This window comes from Camarhynchus parvulus, chromosome 2 (genome assembly GCF_901933205.1).
Source record: "Camarhynchus parvulus chromosome 2, STF_HiC, whole genome shotgun sequence".
Taxonomy (NCBI): Eukaryota; Metazoa; Chordata; class Aves; order Passeriformes; family Thraupidae; genus Camarhynchus; species Camarhynchus parvulus.
The window spans coordinates 36,099,030-36,117,986 of record NC_044572.1 but is presented as its reverse complement, the minus strand read 5'-3'; the positions used below and the strand labels follow the sequence as shown (position 1 = coordinate 36,117,986).

At 36.1% G+C, this 18,957-nt stretch overlaps 1 protein-coding gene across 3 annotated transcripts in view; it reads left to right on the top strand.

Moving 5' to 3' along the window:
• TBC1D5 (TBC1 domain family member 5) overlaps positions 1-18,957 on the top strand; it is a 318,017-nt gene that overhangs the window by 187,221 nt on the left and 111,839 nt on the right. For all 3 annotated transcript variants that reach the window (XM_030969414.1, XM_030969420.1, XM_030969429.1), the window contains 3 exons: positions 806-856; positions 950-1,019; positions 6,234-6,406. In XM_030969414.1, the coding sequence (XP_030825274.1) occupies positions 806-856; positions 950-1,019; positions 6,234-6,406 (294 nt within the window). The remainder of the gene's footprint in view (positions 1-805; positions 857-949; positions 1,020-6,233; positions 6,407-18,957) is intronic.

The window sequence follows — 18,957 nt, the reverse complement described above, 5'->3', positions numbered from 1 at the left end:
GGCTTTTGTTTTTATTAAAAGAGAAAAAAGAAACCAGTTTCATTCTTGTGATATTTCAGATATTTCATTTGGTTTTTTGCACACTGGAGTCCAGCAGTGAATAAAAACTAATTAAATTATGTGTGCAATATAATATAACCTCTGTAGGTACCCTGCAACGTGACTGCCCAAAGGGAGTTAAGCATTAAGATGATTATCTACAAGTGTGTGTTTTTATTCAATGTCTGTCCTTAGATATCCTAAAATTACCTAGAAGATGCTCTTCAGTGCTAAACAACTTAAAATAACCATGTGTTATGTACAGCATTCTGTTCCATCCCCACTGAAAAAGTAGAGCTAAGCAGCAAAGTAGATGGAAAAGAGGTGCTGTCACTGATTAATTGCTGTTAAAGTACAATAAAAATACAGGCTATTAAAACAAAATAAATTAATGTTTTGATACTGCATATTTGACCAGTAACCTTTTTTTTTTTTGTTTAGGATAAACAGTGATAGATTGTGCAGCAATCAATTATTCTAGATCAAGCATATTCAAATAATACATTGTGACATTCAGTAATTTGTTATTTGGAATAATTAGATGGTTACTTCATTGTAGTGCAGACAAGGCAGCTAATTTGGTTTTGATCTTTATAAAAAGGAAAGACTTCATTTGTTCAATGGAGTTGCTCTTTTTAATTAAAAAGGCTAGTTTTCTCATTTGCACTTTATATGAAAGTTGGCTTATAAATACATAATACTACATGGAGAACGCTGACCAAAAATAAACATTCACATTTGGATTGTTCACTGTTGCTTTTTTCAGTGAGGAAATGAAAGTTCTTTTGAATCCTGAATATCTGGAACATGATGCCTAGTAAGTTTTAACAAGTTTCTTTACATTTAATTTGCTCTTATTTGTAATTGACCCCATTATTTAACACCAAGTTTCTGGGTTGTTCCCTTTCAGTGCAATGTTCACGCGTCTTATGAAAACAGCAGAACATTGGTTTTCAACTTTTGAGCATGACAGTCAGAAGGTAAATATTGCTTTAAAATTTACTTACTGTGCTTTTAACCAAATGTGATTTTAATATGATTGATGTTCTTTAAAGCTAGCTGCTAGACATTTCTTAACTTGGTTACAGCAGTCTCAAACAAGTTTACAGTCTTTAAAGGTTCTTCAGAATTTGGTCGTAAGCACTTGTGGAGTGTCTTCAGGTGAGAGTTTCTATCTGTTGAAAGATCAGTTGGTAATCAAAAGGCAAGTGTACAGACACAGATTTTTCTGTATATAAGTGATGTCCTTGCATAGCATTTGAAAGAGTGCCTGTCATACTCACTTCTATGTGCCAAAAACTCGTGCAAATGTTATTTTAAATAAATGCCTGTAGGTAGAGTATTAAGGCATGAATTATTTTCAGCTGTATACAAACAGTTTGCTTTGAAACCAAAACTTTACCCATAGACTGTCTGTCAAATATCAGGGTGTATCTTTCCTTGATATAATCACTCCATTTCCTTCATTTTTCTTAACCTTAGGATATTCAAACACAGGAAATTTCTGTGCCTTCAGATCTCTGGTGTATCTGTATGGACACTATTGACTTTAGTATGTTGCTGCTTTCATAAAAAAGCTTTTGTAGTGTTCTGAGTTTAGTTCTACAGAACCCTCCTTTGCAGGGACCTTCTAGAGACCATCTTGTCCTTGTCTGAATTTTTTGATTCATGGCAGAAAGTACAATTCCCTCAGTCAGTTGCTCAAGATTTCCTTTGGCAAGCTTCTTTTCTTGTCTCTTTCCATCTTCATGTTTCTCTTTTATTTTTAATTGTGGAAAACTATTTGTGTGATGGAACGTATGTGTGGAGGCTCTAGCAAAATGTTATTAACAGTGTTATGGGTATTGCCAAGACTTTCAGTGTATTATATCCTACAAGAGTTGGTGGCCCAGCTTAGTTTCAGTTTGATTCACTTCACTATTTTTCGCATGGAACATGGGGAGAATATCTAGAGTTAACAAAAACTTCATGAGAATTCAGTTGATTATGGATGTCCATATGTGTGCACCTAAACCTATAGTTGCAAACTGTAATAAGGGAGTACTGGTTTGAATGGTGGTTTTGTCAGTCTAACGAACTAAAAACTGTTTACCAAAGACTCATTTAAAACCATCTATTTCCTTTAAATATTTAAAATATTATATATTTATCATATATGGATCATTGATGTCTTAGCCTAAACTATCTACAGTTATAAATTATTTGGATTTTTATATCATTTCAGTAGCTAGGGATAAAGCATATGAGATACAAATTTTATGAATTTACTACATAGGCACTTTTATTTCAATAACAAGGCTGTGAGATGTGTTTCTCTGAGTGTAGCTTTTCAAAATTCAGTGTATTCAAATGTATTTGTTCCAGTTTCTGTGACAGAGGTGGTAGAGTCTGAGGTTGAGTTTTATTCCAGGGAATAAATAGGTATGCTTACAGATTTGCAGTGCTTGGGTAGAAGGTGAAAGTTTACATTGCCCTTTGCAGTCCTTTCATGGCATATAAAATTAACAGAGCAAAGTGAATGGATTAATATCTAGTTGTTTGTTTTTGTTCTTTGCAAACATGTATAATCTTTAATAATCCTTTCTTGTACATATGCCTTTTACAATCGTGACTTTGAGGGTTAGCTACATAGTAAAGTGTGAATCTTCACAAAGGAAGCAATGAAATTGTGTGCTCTGAGAGACATGTTACATTTTACAACCTCTGACAGTTGTTTCCATTACTCCCAATTGCCATTAGAGGAACTTCTCCAGCTACTCCATTCCCTAGTGGTTAATGAGAGAAATCTGTCCTCAGTTTATACTTGTACTATGTCCTAGCCTCTCTTTACTGCTGTAGCATTTGTTTCCTAAATGCATGAATATATAAATTGTATTAGTATCGACTACCAGCCATTCCAGTTCGTGTTGTGGTAGGTAATGTTTTGTTACAGCACTTGATGACTCTGTTCCTTATACTTTGCTGAAGTTTTCAGCTGCATTTCACTGGTATTCATATTTGAACTGTTCTTAGGGGTGAATCTGGTGCTCTCCTATAAACAGTACAGCACACTCTGAGCCGTCCCTCATTTTTTCTTTCTATTGTGAACCACATTCTTTTAGTATTGATCGTTTATGTTTCATAGATGTTACTAATAGATGACTAAACACATGCACTCAAATCTTTTTGCAAGACCTGAAGACTCACAAAAAGAAAATTTATGTTTTCTCTCACATGGCAAATAATAATGTAGTGAGTACAAGCAGGAGCACAGTATTGTGTTGTCCACTTGGCTTAGGCACAAGCACTGTGAGTCATTTCTAGTTAAACATTTTGGCGGCTTGGTTTTATTAGTTTATTTGAGCATCTTTCTGTTTGGGCTGTTTGTTTCACACCAGCTATGTGATTTTTGGAGCAATTTCAACTGACTAGAGGTATTGTCATTTTCTCAACCAAATTGCATGAGAGGAGAAAACAGACATGACTTTGTTGCACTCTAGTCTTCCATCGAGCTTCTTGGTGGAGTACACGGAATCCGGAGGCATGGACAGGCAAGGCTGAGTTATTGGCTGCAGCTGCTGCCTCACAGATTCTGTCATGCCTTGAAGATTTCTGTTAATAGGGTTAATTTCTGAGATGCTGATAAACTGCATTTTGATGGATACCATTTACTTATCTCCTGCTTTTAGAAAAAGCAAGCCAGCTTATACTATTGGATACACTTAGCCATGTTTGATAGTCAGTCAGTCTGACAGTCAGCAATGTGTCAGTGCTGCATTATGCCAAGGTGCACAAATGCTGCAAGTGACAAATAACTCCAATTTTGGCACAGTGGAAGCTTGCATTAGTTTTTGATATTCACCATCTTTCGTCACTTGAGCCAAGGTTTAATAATCTGTCTTGTAATTTTGTAAAGATGGCTTGAAACCCACAGACGACTAATGGTGTAAAGACTAAACTGAGTAATAGCTAGTCTTTTCATATTACAAGTTGATGTAAGCAGAGGGATTCTGATGTTGAGCTTTCCACATAAGGTTTTATACCTATAATAAAGAAAAGCTTAAAAACACAGGTCTTCCAAGTCATCAGAGCTCTGAATGCATGAAGTGGTGAAGCTGAAGTTAAAGTCAGTTTGAATAAATCACAATAAAGTTTATACCCCAGATGTGTGCCAAATGACAGAATATGCACAGTCTACAAATACACAGAGTTACGAACTTTTATGATTGGTTTCAAAGATAAATCCATATGTTTATGAAGAAAATTAATATAGACTGACATTTAGCATTAAGACAATATTACTATATCAGGCTTTAAGAGTGGTTTTCTGTATAGAAGAATATTAGTGGATACCTAAAATATTTTCAATATTTTGCATTCTTGCATATGATCAAGAAAATAGTGAAATTATAGGAAATAACCATACAATGCAGAAATAAAATTTGGAGTACAAAGAATGCTGCCCAGCTTGGTAAGAAAGAATTTACTAGAATAATTTTAAAAATAAGGTAGGAGAAATATCATTTCTTAATGTATCTGTAGCTGTGAAGAACTTTGGTATTTAACTAAGTAACAGCATTGCCTATTGGCCTCTAAGACACTAGATGTTTTATTTTAAATTCCTGTTTGTTAGAATAGCAAAGATTTTGAATAAATACAACCTATGTCAGTGAGCTTCATTTGACAGTCTGAGGGAGCTTTTGTCAAGTGATTTGCTGGAGTATCTTAAATGAATATGTCTTGGTACCACAATACCATGGTTAAACTACCACACTATAATAGACAGATCAGTCCCTTCGCTGTAATTGCCATAGCAAAGCAACAATTAAGCAGATTTTAAGATACAATTTATAATCAATCAGGTCCTTAAATAGAAACATATTACCTGAAATCACTGCTCAACATCCTACCATATTTTCTGCAGTACAGAAATCGAATAATTAAGAAAAGGTACTTCAAGCAAACACAAAAATAGACTCTTTGGCAGACATTATTAAATGTTCACTGCCCATTTTTATGTTAAACCATGTTGTAAGTGATTTTGAAATAACCATAGGAAATGACACTGGGAATAGCTTACACAGCAAAAATAAACTTTCTTTGTTATTGAATGTTAAAAATAATTCTCTTTTCATAATATTGAAACAAGTGAATTTGTATATAAACAATGTAAAGTGCAATGAAGCCTCCTGAAATCATTAACCCTTTGAGCTGGATAATGATTCTCTATCAATATAGTGAGCAAAAGTGTAGAAAAACAGCAACTGTTTTTTCAAAGTGAAGCTTTTGGGTCAGAGGTCATGATGACAGATTGTGGCAAAGTCATTACAAAATTCTTCTCTTCTTTCTGTTCCAATTTTCCCTGTTTTATAACCTTAACATTGTTCCTAACAGATAATTTCTCCATTTCTCTGCCCTCCTGTCTTTCTCTTGATAGGTTTGACTTCTCCTTTTTTACTTTTGGTTCTCCTTCTTATATGTTTCCTATTCAGTGCAATTCATTACTTGCTGCATTTCTTTCTAGCATTCTGTCTCTTTTTCAATAATACTTCACTCTTTTGCAAGAAGAATGAATTTAATGCAGTTCGTTTTCAAGGATGCTAATACTCCACTGGTTTTCACTTGGGGTGTGTTGTGTTGTAGCTCATGGCATAGTTTGCACAGCCCTCAGGTCCAACCAACTGCTGTCTCAATGTTCTATTTCTTTTTTCCTTTAGAAGTTTCTGATGCTTTATCAAAGCTGTGTAGGTTTTAAGGTAAAACCACCAGATTTTCTGTGCTAGGAAAGCCTGTTTAGAAAGGATTGTTTGAAAATAAGTTACTTCCTATTCAGTATGCAATTTATTGTCCTCTGAGGGCATATATTATCTACTGAGTTACCATTCATCTGCTTTATTCTGGACTGACTCAGACTGCTGATATTAAAGCTAAAATAAAGCTGTCAACACTTAGAGCATGAAAAGTAAAGCATGCACGTAAAAATTGATGTGCAGAATGACGGGCACTCCTTGGCACTCCTGGGAAAGGGAATCCCACAATACCTTCCACAGAAGTGGATGCTTGAGATTCCTCTTCTGCTGTAAAATAAATGAGTTATTACTATGTTTATTTGGAAGTCAGTGTTTGCAACAAATGAAATCTCCTGTACACAATCCCTTTAGATAGTAAGGCTTCATGGTTTGTTCTGTTTTTCACCCTGTTATCTGTATCTGCAGGAGAAAGATGTGATGATAACACCTATGCCCTTTGCAAGGCCACAGGACTTGGGGCCATCTATTGCTATTGTAGCAAAAGTAAATCAAATTCAGGATCATCTGCTGAAGAAACATGATATTGAGCTGTACATGCATCTGAACCGACTGGAAATTGCTCCACAGATTTATGGACTGTAAGTGTTTGCAAATCATTATTTAATTTAATTCCTTGCGGGTTTTGCTTCACTATATTAGGAAATTTTTTCCCCTTAAATTTTGGATTAGAGGAATGGGACTGAAAAGAAGTAGTTAACTCTTAGAACTTACTTGTTTTGCAGCATTAAATGCCACCCTACTGCTGCAGCTGTGACACTGGCATTTCCAGTGCAGATAAAGTCCATTCAGCTGCATATTAGAAACCCTGATGAAGATTCCTGTACTTTCCAAATAAAATGCAGAGTTCTCCTGTAAGAACACATGGGATAATAGGACATAAAAAACTATTAGCATTGAGTGATTTATTTACTTCATTTTATCACCAATTTAACATCAGTGAACTTTTCCCTATTGTGTATGGGGTTTTGGATGCTGGTAATACAGGGCGAGTGGTATGTTAAGAGTAAAGGCATAGGTATAACAAATTGTGTGTGTACAGAGTCAGCCCAAGTATTCCCTTTTCCATGAAGCTGCTTCATATCCAGTCAGCTGATTGTGTATTGAATACCCCCATTCCAGGGGGGCTTATTGGGCCAGGTGTGATTTGGATGTGGCCTTATCTATGCGTTTGTGCCTCACTGAATCCAAAATATTTATAGCTGCTGTAGTCAGTCTGGCTCAACACAGAGTGTGTAATTTCTGTGAACCATGAGCAATGGTGAGATGACCATGGTTTTCAAGAAGAATCTTGCCTTCATTGTCTGGGATTCTAGAAATTTGATTAATTTTGATAATTCCTTAAGGAGTTGGAAAGCCATATATGCCTTTGCAGGGATAGAGAAAATGACACTTTTTAAATTTTTTTCAGTGATTTAAAGTAAGATTGATTTTGCCTTAAATTAAAAAAAAAGTTATAGGTGTGAATTTCTAAATGCAGTTGTGGATTTTAACAACTGAATAGGAAATAGAGAAAGGGAAGGGAAAGGTGACTGTAAATGTCAGGCCATAGCTGCAATACTTAACACTAAAGTCTAATTTGATGTTACTGTAACATAGTATACTCTCAAGAGAAGAGTTGAGCTTACATTAGGAAGATAAATGTGATTCTACAAATCTTACTTAAATACACTTTATAGGTATGAGTTACCTTTTGGGGGGTGGGGGAACAGGCCAAGTAAACTCAAATACAGAGAGGACAGATTGTCCTATTACAATATTTTTTGCATAGTGTATTTTGTTAATATCTTCACTAGTTGGAAGAGAAAGCAAACATCCCTGATAAACTTCAGGGGTAGTAATGAATAAGTAGACTGTATAAATATCAAGGGAAACAAAAATACATTGTTTCATTTATGAAGACTTGTGAAAACAAAGAGAGAATAAAATAAGTTAAACTTCAGAAATTTGCAAACAAATATTTTGGGGCAAAAATAGTTTGAAATGTAGGTATTCACGTCAGTTTAAGATTTTGCCTTTCAGTAAGAGAAATAATTGGAAGAAAAAATTATATTTTAGCTCTAAACATAATATTATAATAACAGAAGAATGATTCAGTCTGATGTGGCATAAATAGAACTGAATCTGAATAAAGAAATTTACAGTTAAGAGAATGAATTATGAGAGAGAGCTTCAGGCTGACTATCAGGAAAACCTTACTAACAGGGAGCTGTTAGACTGTAAAATAATATATTAAAATTAACAAAGGAAAAGCCATCAGAATGTTTTAAAAACAGGCTTTGAAAAGCTCTCAGAATGGGTGATATCATAAAGACGGAGTCTGCATTGGTAGAAGAGGAAAGTAGGTTACCTGTGAGGTCATATCCTTCTCTGATTCCTGATTTGATATAGACAGGAGAAAAAGAAAGGGAAAGGGGCATGACTGTGTTGTGTTATTCTCACCTTTAATGATGTCTGAACTCTTCAGAGTAGTAATTTCCAGTAGTGAGCCCACTGAAAGTCTGAGACACTGTATCTTTTCCTGTATTTAACATTTCTTGAACTAGAAACAGCATTTCTTAAACAACATTGTTTATCAATAATTGCTTAACCTAACTAAGCTGCAGAATTCATCTGATTTTTTTGTTAAGGTTTATTGTTTTGCTGAAGATTTAACAACAATAAATATTCATCTGTCAGCCTTGATACCACTCATAAAATATACAAATGGTAGAAGGAAGACTGGGAACTTTGCTCAAAAGATATTATGGCGTTCCTAGATCAACATGAAAGGCCTGTATTTAGTAGCAGTCTACCCTAATTTGCACAAGTTATAAAGTTCACTTATTTAAAATTGTAGCATTTTATACTTTGCATCCTTCTATAACCTTCTGGGGCAACACAAAAACACTTCTTTGCATTTTTATACAGTTGATTCCATCCTTTGGTGTTTTCAAATGCTTCTTTTTATTTTTCAAACACTACCAAGACTTGTTCTGCTGGGTGGTCAGGTATTCCAGCTGGATGTACATTCCCATGTTCAGAAACTGTCCTTTACAATAAAATGTGAATATACACTCCCTGAAATTATGCTTACCTGCTTGCAAGACCAAGGCATTTCAGTATGGGTGGTACAACTCATTAATTTTGGTTGCTGCCCAGTTTTGAAGTTTTAGCTCAAAGCAGTAGATTGCCTTCTCTTCCAGAGTGCAGCAATGAACAGACTTCACATTCCCTGGCTGTCTCATTCCATTGTTGATGGGGGAAGGAACCCATTTAGGTTCAGCAAGGTATACTGGGTCCTGGCTGTGCCATACTTCCATGCTCTGGAAGTTCAAGTTGATGTCACAGACAGCAGCAGCCTTAGCACAGGAGTTGCTGTATTTGGAAATTTTGAGACTGCACTTTCATTCACTTGCAGTCAGCACGGCTTGTCCCTCTGATAATTATTCAGCTGCTATTAATATCAGCTGAAATGGAACCAGCAATACAGAGATAAAGGGTTTTTGCCTTATCATTCCTTAGTCTTCTTTCTTTGCCTTGTCTCTAGCCTGCACCCCAAGATAATGTTTTGCAGAGTAATGTTGTTTCACTCTCCTGGTAGTACTGTGAATAGTCTAACCAAACTATAATAATTATCTAATCATACCTAATTTTGTACTTTGTAAAGTCAAGTACAAGAATGGTTTGAAAATAAAATGGAATTGATTACATTAATAGTTCAGTGACATGCTTCCTGATAATAAACCTTTCTCTAAACAAAAAGAAAAAATTGCTAGGATTGAACATAAAGATCGGGTATTCCAAAGGGTTGACAGATTGAATATTCAGTTTAATTTTAAAATTAGAGGAGTTAACAATGATTAATGTCCTAGATTAACTGGTACTCTGATGTTAATTTCTTTGACCCTTACATCTAATTCAAGTTAAAGTAAAAAATATTGCAAAATGATACTGCATTTTCCACAGTGGCCAGTGCTTGCAGGGACAAATTAAACAGGTTAGGCTCTCAGCTTGAGAAGGGACAGGGCTTGAGAAAAGTCTTTATATACCTGTAGTTTAGGACATTATCTTCCATTTAAAGGAATTTGTAGTAGGCAACTTCTTTTACATTTCGCTGGAAAGATTAATCATTTGGAAATGTCCCACATAATATTATTATTATGTATGAGTCTGTATGAATCAAGTTATATAATATAATATTATTAACACTTTATTTTATTTTATTTTATTTTATTTTATTTTATTTTATTTTATTTTATTTTATTTTATTTTATGTACTGAGGGAGAATTATATTGCACCAAATGAATTTCTCATGGAACTGCATGCAATAAGTACAGCCAGATCACGTAAATATAAATATGATGCAGTTGTATAGAAATAATACACAGAAAGATAATGACAAGGTATAAGGATAAAAAGCTTTATTTAAGAACAAAAATTAAATCTTGGCATATACTCACCAGTTTCTGCATCATAACACTGATGGCGGTATTATAGTGGGAAAGCAAACTCTTCCTAAGCACATATCCAGCAGACAGTAAAGCACGTGCAGAAGTGAGTGTAAATGTTTCATGGTGACCTTAGCTCAGCACTGGCAGCGATGACTCTGGCTCGTGCTGCCCCTTTGCTCTGCAGCCATCGGTCACAGAGACACTGCCCCTGCCCCTCCAGAGGCACTTGGGCTGCCACTGCCCCGGCACGTCAGCAGGAAAGCTCTCCTCAGGAAGCTACTGAAGAAATACAAAACAAAAGAGAAGGGTGCAAACTAAGTTGCAAGGAACCAGGCACGAGTGTAGATCTGAAGGTAGTGTTGGAAAGGTTATGTTACGGTGAAGTCAACAGCAGATGTGCTGCTCCACTATTGCTATTCTTACTTGCTTTGCTGTGAGCACTGCTGTGGGGCATCCACCTGTTTTAGTTTCTCACCCGTGGCATTATGGTACCAGGCAGTATTCTTTTGCGTAATCAGATTGGTCTCTGGAGGGAGAATTTAAAGGATGTTACTTGTATAGTAAAGGAACATAAATCATATTCATTGTATCAAAAAAAAAATAATAATCCTACTAGCTATCTTAGAATAAGAAATCTTTATGATCTGCAGAAAAAGTAGGTCAAAGATCAGTATTGCTGAGGAGAGCTTCTCAGATCATGCAGGATGCCTGAGTTTGTTTTGGATTCTCACACCAAAAGAAAATGAGATAATATATGACGTGGTCCAAAACCATTGCATTTTCTCTGTAGCTTTTAATCCAGTGTCATCAATCAATTGGACAGCAATTACAATGAAAGCAACTTGGAGGTATTGTGCACGTAGTAGAGGAACCACCAAAATCTGGCCTTGCTATTAAAAAGCAAGTATCTGGCAGTGAGTATCTAGAAATGGGTAAGACTAAGCAAATACAAAGTCTTTCTGAACAAAGCAGTAATTCTCATTTGAATGTTCAGGACCAAATTAATCATGAACTTAGTATCTGGAACTGCTGTTGATTTCCAGTACTTCTTTTCTGTTTGAATTTAACAAAGGATTATATATAAAACAGATTTTAACGGACTATAAATCCCACCTTGTCTCTCAGTAGACAACTTGTTGAGGATTTAGTGCCAGATGACCAGGCCTTCTTAATGTCCACTATTGGTCCCACAAGTTACAAGATACATTCTACTGGATTTTTAAATAGAGCTTTTGGGGACTGACTCAGGCATCTGAAGATGTTAATATGAATTCTGTCTTGCATAATGAAAAATGTACTGTAAGAGGAAACCTTTCTAAGTTAGCTGACAGAAGGAAACATCTGAAGCTACTTTAGGAAGCTACCATGTATTTTGATGGAGACAGGGATTGCCTCAGCTACTGCTGCCATACCAATTGTACTGCAATGGTTTTCTAATTCAAATTACTTCCTCTTTGCAAATAAACAAGGACAATTCTTTGAAGATCACAGTAGGTATTGTACCTCAGGCAGCAAGCAAATCCTGCTTAACTCTAAAAGGTGCTTTTTCTTCTGTTTTGAAGTAAGGCTACTCACACTTTTGTGCTCTTAAATTATAGATATCTGTTCCTCATTGCTGAGTTCCTCAAAAAGCTTTCTAGTTCATTGGTTGAAAAAATGTATATTTCTTTTTGTGCTGATTCTTGTCATGTATTAAGTTAAAAATTACAGTATGATGAACTTGTGATTTTGTCCTTTTCCCAACTGTCAAAAATAGTATTTTAGTTTTACTTCTGACTTTAAGATTTTAATATGTAAATACTGTTAAAGACCAGTCTATAAACAGAATGAAGGATTGGTTGAGGTGTCAAAAGTGTTTGTCAGAGTTTTACTCTCCTGCTGCATAATTATGTGCTGAGATGATAATGAGCAGTACTGGATGTCTGTGAGGATGGAATGCAGATTTGTCGTTTTGATGCTCCTTGATGCAGGTGATGTGCTTCCCATATGAAGTACAGGGAGTTATCTTTATCTGGGAAGGAAACAAGCAAGAAAGCTTCCATTTTGACTTTTGTTGCATACCCTGAGAAGAAAAAACCTAGCAGTATTAAACATAAATTGGCTTAGAGACCACTGGATTTGAATAGAATTAGTATCTTCTTAAATCTGTGATGAATTTAGTGGGCATATAGACAGGTGCTTGGAAGGCTATCTTTGTCCTTTTTTGGTTTTTATTTGGTTTTTTGGTTTTTTTTTGTTGTTGTTGGTTTTGGTTTTCTGTTTACTTACGTAGGCAGTAGCTGTTGACTATAAAGCAGAACAATGTCTAGAGAAGTTCTACTCCAATAAGGAATTTAAGGTTCCATATATCAAGTATTTACCTCTCTTTTATTTTCTTTATACCTAAATCACATCAGCTGTTCAGATTAACCAGGTGCTGTTTAATTTAGTGCACCATTTTGTTTCTTTCAATGGCATGGAACTTAGTCTAGAAAACTCATCTTGGAAATTGATACAAAAAAGGCAATAAGTGGGTCAAGTAACTGTTGCAGAAAGTAATTATCTCAGCATATGCCTAAAAATGAAACTGTCCTAACATGCCCATGCTGAAATGATGTTAGGAGGCAAAATACAGCACTTTGGACTTAAGGATTTGCTAGTAACCAAGACATTTCCTGTAGAGTCCAGTCCTGTGGATAATTCATGTATTGGTTAAGCAGTGCTCCATCCTCTACTTATTCTTACTGAGTCTATATGAATCAAGTTGGTACGGGCATGCAATCACATGTGACTAGCAACTCCTTAATTTTCCTGTAAAGACAGACCTTCAGAAATTATAATGAAGTATTGAAGAGAACCATGTGCACCATCCAGCAGGGAAAGATCACCCTGTCATCAGTCCTTTAGATAAAAGTCAATGTCCAAAAGTTGTCTGAAGGCTAATAGAAGCATCTTAAAATCTTTTGTGTCATGTCTATGCACTTAAAAAAGAGCCACACAAAGCAGACCCTCTGCTACAATCCAAGACCAATGGTAAGGAATAGTAAACACAATTTAATGAGTAAATTGCAAAATTTAGAAGTTACACCAAACTAGGATCTAGTGGGTAATGCAGCTAAGAAAATTTTGTTTGAAATCTTTAAACAAATCAGCATGAAATACTTAAATGCATAATGTTGGCCTGTTGGAAGCAGAGGTAATCTCATTTAAAAAACCCTCAGGTTTTAATACTTAGTCATTATTCCATGTCAGAACAAACTAGGCCATTTTGGATTTTTCTAGGTGGGGAGAAGGATGACAAGGAATTGCATTTGAGAAAAAACCAATTGGTCGTGACCTCCCTTGAGGTGTGGGATGTCAACTTTAGGGATAGCACAGTCTTCAGCCTTAGCCTAGGACATGTTAATCATCTGTCTCTTCAGGGTCATTTTCATCTGAGTTCTTCATTTTAGCAGAAAATTATATCCTGAAACCACAATTCATTACTAATGAAAATGTTGTTGAAAATTAGTGAAATAGTAATTCTGTAGGAATATGGCCAGTCTGCATTTTCTCTAGAAGCATCTGATTGCCCAGTAGAATGCAGTTAATTGGCAGTATGTTGCAGTATATAGTGTCAGCATCGGGAAGAATGCTTCCTTTTTGGGTTTTCTCTGCACCAAAGTAATAATTCACCAGGTAGTCAAGTCACTGCTTCCACTTCAGATACCAAGATTAGTTCTTGGATAGGCATTTCTACCCTTATAGACCGTGCTCTCCCTGCCCTTCAGCCTAACCAGATGTTACAGACTGAGGTGAGGGGTTTGGGCGAGGGAGGGGGAAAGGTGGAGAATCCTACAGACAACCTATATAGTTCCCCTTACATGTTCTGAATTTCCTCTGGCAGTTGTTTTATTGGGAGTTCTTGACTTAGAAAGATTCATAACAGAGTTGGAAGTCCATGCAACAGTAAAAGATCCTGCCCTGAAAATAATGCAACAGTCTGTCCTAATTTTTAAAATGGGTGAGCTGGATAGTAGTTCTCCATGACCTTGTGAACCTCTTTCCAACATCTTGTTAGAGTCGTAGAAGCCTCATCAATAAAAAAAAATCTTGTTCCAAATAGGTGCACGCCTTGAGTATCTTTTCTGATTCTGATGTGGTTTTGAGCAAGAATTTTTAAAAGTACCCTATGAAATATTAAAGCAAGCCATCCATATCCGAAGAATAAAATCCATTAACGCAGGTCACAGGAATAGGTTGCTCAAGAGTAGTGCTGTTAATTAGGGTGCACAATTTTGTGTAACTTTTGCATATTGTATGAATTCACCATATTTTAGTCTAGGTAAAGCACGAAAAATTATGTCTGAGAAACATTTCTAAGAATAGAATTATTTCACTGAAGTAAAGCTGTAAAAATGGGGATAATATTTCATCACACCTCATACTGAATATAATAGCAAGAGGCCCTAAAGGGTTAAGGTACATAACTTAGCAGGAAGACTCCACAGATTTTGGCAAGAGAAAAATCTGTGCACAGCATTGCGACACAGAATTGTCTAGTGAAAAAGAACAAAAGCAGACAAGAGTAGGAGCTTTTTTCCAATACAAATTTTGAAATCAATGAACGAGTCATACTTGAATCTTTACAGAAAGCCAAGGGTGCTACCCATCTATATTCTTTCCCTGAAAACACTCAGCACAGCATTTGCAGCTTGGTATTGACTGCCAGTGATGACTCCCTTGAACTTCCAGATAGCACTGTTTCTAAGGAAAAAAGGCCATGGATGTACCTAGACTTTGTTATTAACTATGGAATGTATTGATAGCAGAACAGCAATTCTTCCCAAATTTCAGAGAAGCAAAATGACATCACCCAATATAACATCAGCTTGAGAAGTCCATGAGAGAGCACTGCCTTTCATAGACTTTTATACTGCCATCTGTCACTTTTAATGGTCTGCTTTTCTTAACTTCTTATCACCTTATTTGAAATTAGGAAATTAGGACCATGGTTAGCATACTTCCTTTGAATACCTTTTATACACTTTTTTGTCTGGAAAAAGTGCCCAATACAATGATCTTTGAATGCCACAGAAGCAATATCTTTTGCTCATGGTATTGAGAAAAGGGAGAGAGAAAAGAAATTTCATTTTTTTTCTGGTTTTTAAGTTCACAATATAATATAATGCAGAAAATATGAGATAATTAAACTCCTGCAGCTTCTGACTGCTTGTTACTCCTACTGGTAATGCTACCAGACTTTTATTCACAGAAGTAGAGACGTTAGCAAAAAATATTTTCATACTTTGGATAAATCTGTACACATAGCCACATGTGCAGTGTAGCAGCAGAACTGTGTAACATGTTGTATGTTATGAAATATCTGTACAGTGTTTAACTCAAAATTCCATCACATCTAAGTGAAGTCTGTAGTTGTGTACAGCACACACAGTGAATGTCGTGTGAGCTGTTAGAGTCTAAGCTTGGGCCTTGCAGTCTATTCTATTTCTAGCACGCACATTTAGGAATGACATGCAAAATCAGTAATATCAGGTTCAGGGGGTTTTTTACTAATGGAAATACAGATCTCTAGAAGTATATGGGACATTTTGAATCAAAGAATTCTCATTGTCTTACTTATCTATGAGAGAAATCACAAAAGAGTAATGTCAACAGAAGAAAACAGTCCTTGCAGAAAACTTACAACGGAATAGCATGCTTAATATCTAGAAACATTAATGATGATGGTTATATCTCTATAAACTGAGCAGTAGAAAAGATAATGGCATCTTTGTCTTTAGCATTCATATATTAGTATTAATGGTTTGACATGCTACTTATTGAAAAGCTGTTTAAAATAATCGAAATAGATTTAATTCTCCTTTTTCTTACTTCAATAATTGTAATCAGAAAACCTTTTTAATGGTGTAATCCCAAATCCAGCTGAAGTACGTAGTTATACGTCCTGCTTTAATGTACGTCTGAGCTCTGGGACTCTCATGCTGAAACACATTCCCTGATTTATCTTATGTCTAAACTATTTCTTACATTATGACTTTGTGCTGCAGCCTTTGATATTCCCTGTGACATCATGAGACAGCTGTGTTACATTGTGTTTAAGCAGTACTAAACCTTTAAACTTTAAACGAATATTTTTCTTCTCAGAGGTATAAATAGAATATGTAATAAGCATCTGTGGGATATGCAATTAATGTCACTTGTGAGGAAAGGCCTTCATGATGCACTTGGGTTTTGGCACTCTTAAATTATGAGCTCTTTACTACACTCATGGGATAAATTCCATATCCCCCAGATGCTTATTATGTATCTTCCATCTCCCTTAATTCCTATTAGCTGGATTAGTAGTTGTTGTGATGTTGAGGTTTATGGTAATTTAACTGGGGTAGTTCTCAGTGATCAATAAATAAACTTCAAAAGTTTAGTAATTTTTATTTTCCAGCAATTCCAGTGTGTATAGCTGTAACAGTTTACATTAAGTGCTAGTTGGATATACCGAAAACTTTGGTCATCTATACATACTGGTTTTATCCATTATCTAAATTTCAAAAAAAACCAAACAAATTTATAAAAGCAAAAGATTTCAATAGGAAAAGATGAACTGAATTGCAATGTTGTGGTGTGACTAATATTACCTTCAACACCGACAAGTGTTAAAAAAAAATAGTTTACATAGAGAAAAAATATTTTTTGCTAAATGACGATATTATTAATGCTCTAGTCACAGTCATTATCTGGAGAGTTTGTCAAACTGGTACAGAATGGCCTAGATTAGTTGTCAACTCAGAAGCAAATAAGATTTTTAAAAGACTCAATAAAGTCCAGTGATTAATTGCTATATATTCTGATTCATGCCTATCCCATTTTATCTAATTTAATAAAAGTCTAAAATGATGATTAATCCTTTCACATCAGCAGTTGCTGGTACATCCATTACATGTCCAATCTGAATTCCTCTGCCAAGGAGTTAACTACTATTTTGAACTTGGTGTGAAAAATATCATTATAAATTTCATTAACCTGATCATCAAATTTAAAAAAGTCAACTCGTAAAATCCATTACTACATATCATGCATCGAAGATTAAAAACTGGTCCTTAGTGGGCAGGAATAGCCAAGATTTAATTCCCACAGCATATGTTTAAAGTGCTCATACGACATTATTGTATCTGTAATTATCAGAATTTTATGTTTATTAACCCAAGTGAATTAAGAATCTTATTTTGCATAGAATTTAGCGTGCATGTTAAATTGACCATTAATTCTAAGCTTATCAATATATATTTATTTACCACAAATGCAAAGATACTTAAGATATTGTAATCCTTTTAGCTTTTAGAGGACTGCCTTCCTTTAGTTTTTCCTTCTCATACATAATAATTTATTTTTTCTGTGCTTTCAGTTGGGTGTCTTGGTGTGGATCCCTGTGGGTGACAGTGGTATAAATTTTACTTCAAGTAGTCCTTCTGTGGGAAATTTGGAGTATTTCAAGTTAGCACTATGTCTCAACCTATAAGCTCTCTAACTATAACTGCGTCTTCCTCTGCACTAAGGTGGTTTTTCCCATCCATGGTTAGATGCGAGACACCTCTCCATGCTGTATGGTAAACGTGCCTCAGCCCAGAAATACCCACAAAGCCTTGCAGATTTGGGGTGGGTTTGTCATTTATTTTTGGGAGGCTTGCTCAAGTTGGAAATTCACTAAATGCATTAAAAATATACAGTGGGAGAGCTCAGAAAAGCTGAATTCCCCCGTCCTGGTGCTGGAGCAAGGTACGGAGCACCAGCAGTTTCCTTAAGAAACAGCAGCCCCAGCCTGGCCAGCGCCCCAGCAAACCCTGCCTAAGCTGTGCCCAAGGAGTAAATGCTTTCAGAGTATTGTGTGGAATGCACCACAGGAAAAACCAGGAAGTAGCTGGGACAGACAGCTGTTCTCTGGTTTGTTTTTCGCTAGTGGCTGCAAGCTGCAGACCCATTGTTGGCTCCCAGCAGAAGGATGAAAGTCACAGGGTTTGAGAAAATAGTGGGGGGTTTGCCAGACCAAAACCATCACTATTTTACTATTTTCTTTTATTTTCTTTATTGGCACAAATGTGAAAATGCACGTCCCTTCTGAAAGAGGTTTCAGACTGCAGGATCTGCTCGGGCTGCAGCTGTGAAATGGAGGCACAGCAGGTGCTGGATGGCAATGCCCCCGTGAGCCGCGGCTGCGGCTCTGCCGGCTGCGCTTGGCACAGCCCGAGGCTGAGGTGCTGCAGCCTGGCACAACTGTCATTACGTGCTGCAGGGAGCTCTGCAGCTTCGCAGCTTGGTGTGGTTTCACCTTACACAGCCCTCCTTAGCCTGTCCTAATGGCTTTGCCCATCTACCTTTCCCCTGCTCAGGTGTTCTGCAGAAACCACATTTCATGTTGCAAAACATTTCTTCATGGGAAGGGTTGTCAAACATTGGAACAGGTTTCCCAGGGAAGTAGTGGGATTGCCCTCCCTAGAAGTGATATAAGAGGGGTGTAGATGTGACACTTAGGGACGTGGTTTTGTCTTGGACTCAGCAGTGCTAGGTTGGACTTGATGATCTTAGAGATCTTTTCCAACCTCTATGATAATACAATTCCATTAAAAAAGATTAAATTAGAAAGAGTGGAAAGGCCCTTTTTTATCTACAGCATATCGACTTGATGGAACATGCTTTTTTCCCTCCATTTGCAGACAACTACCAT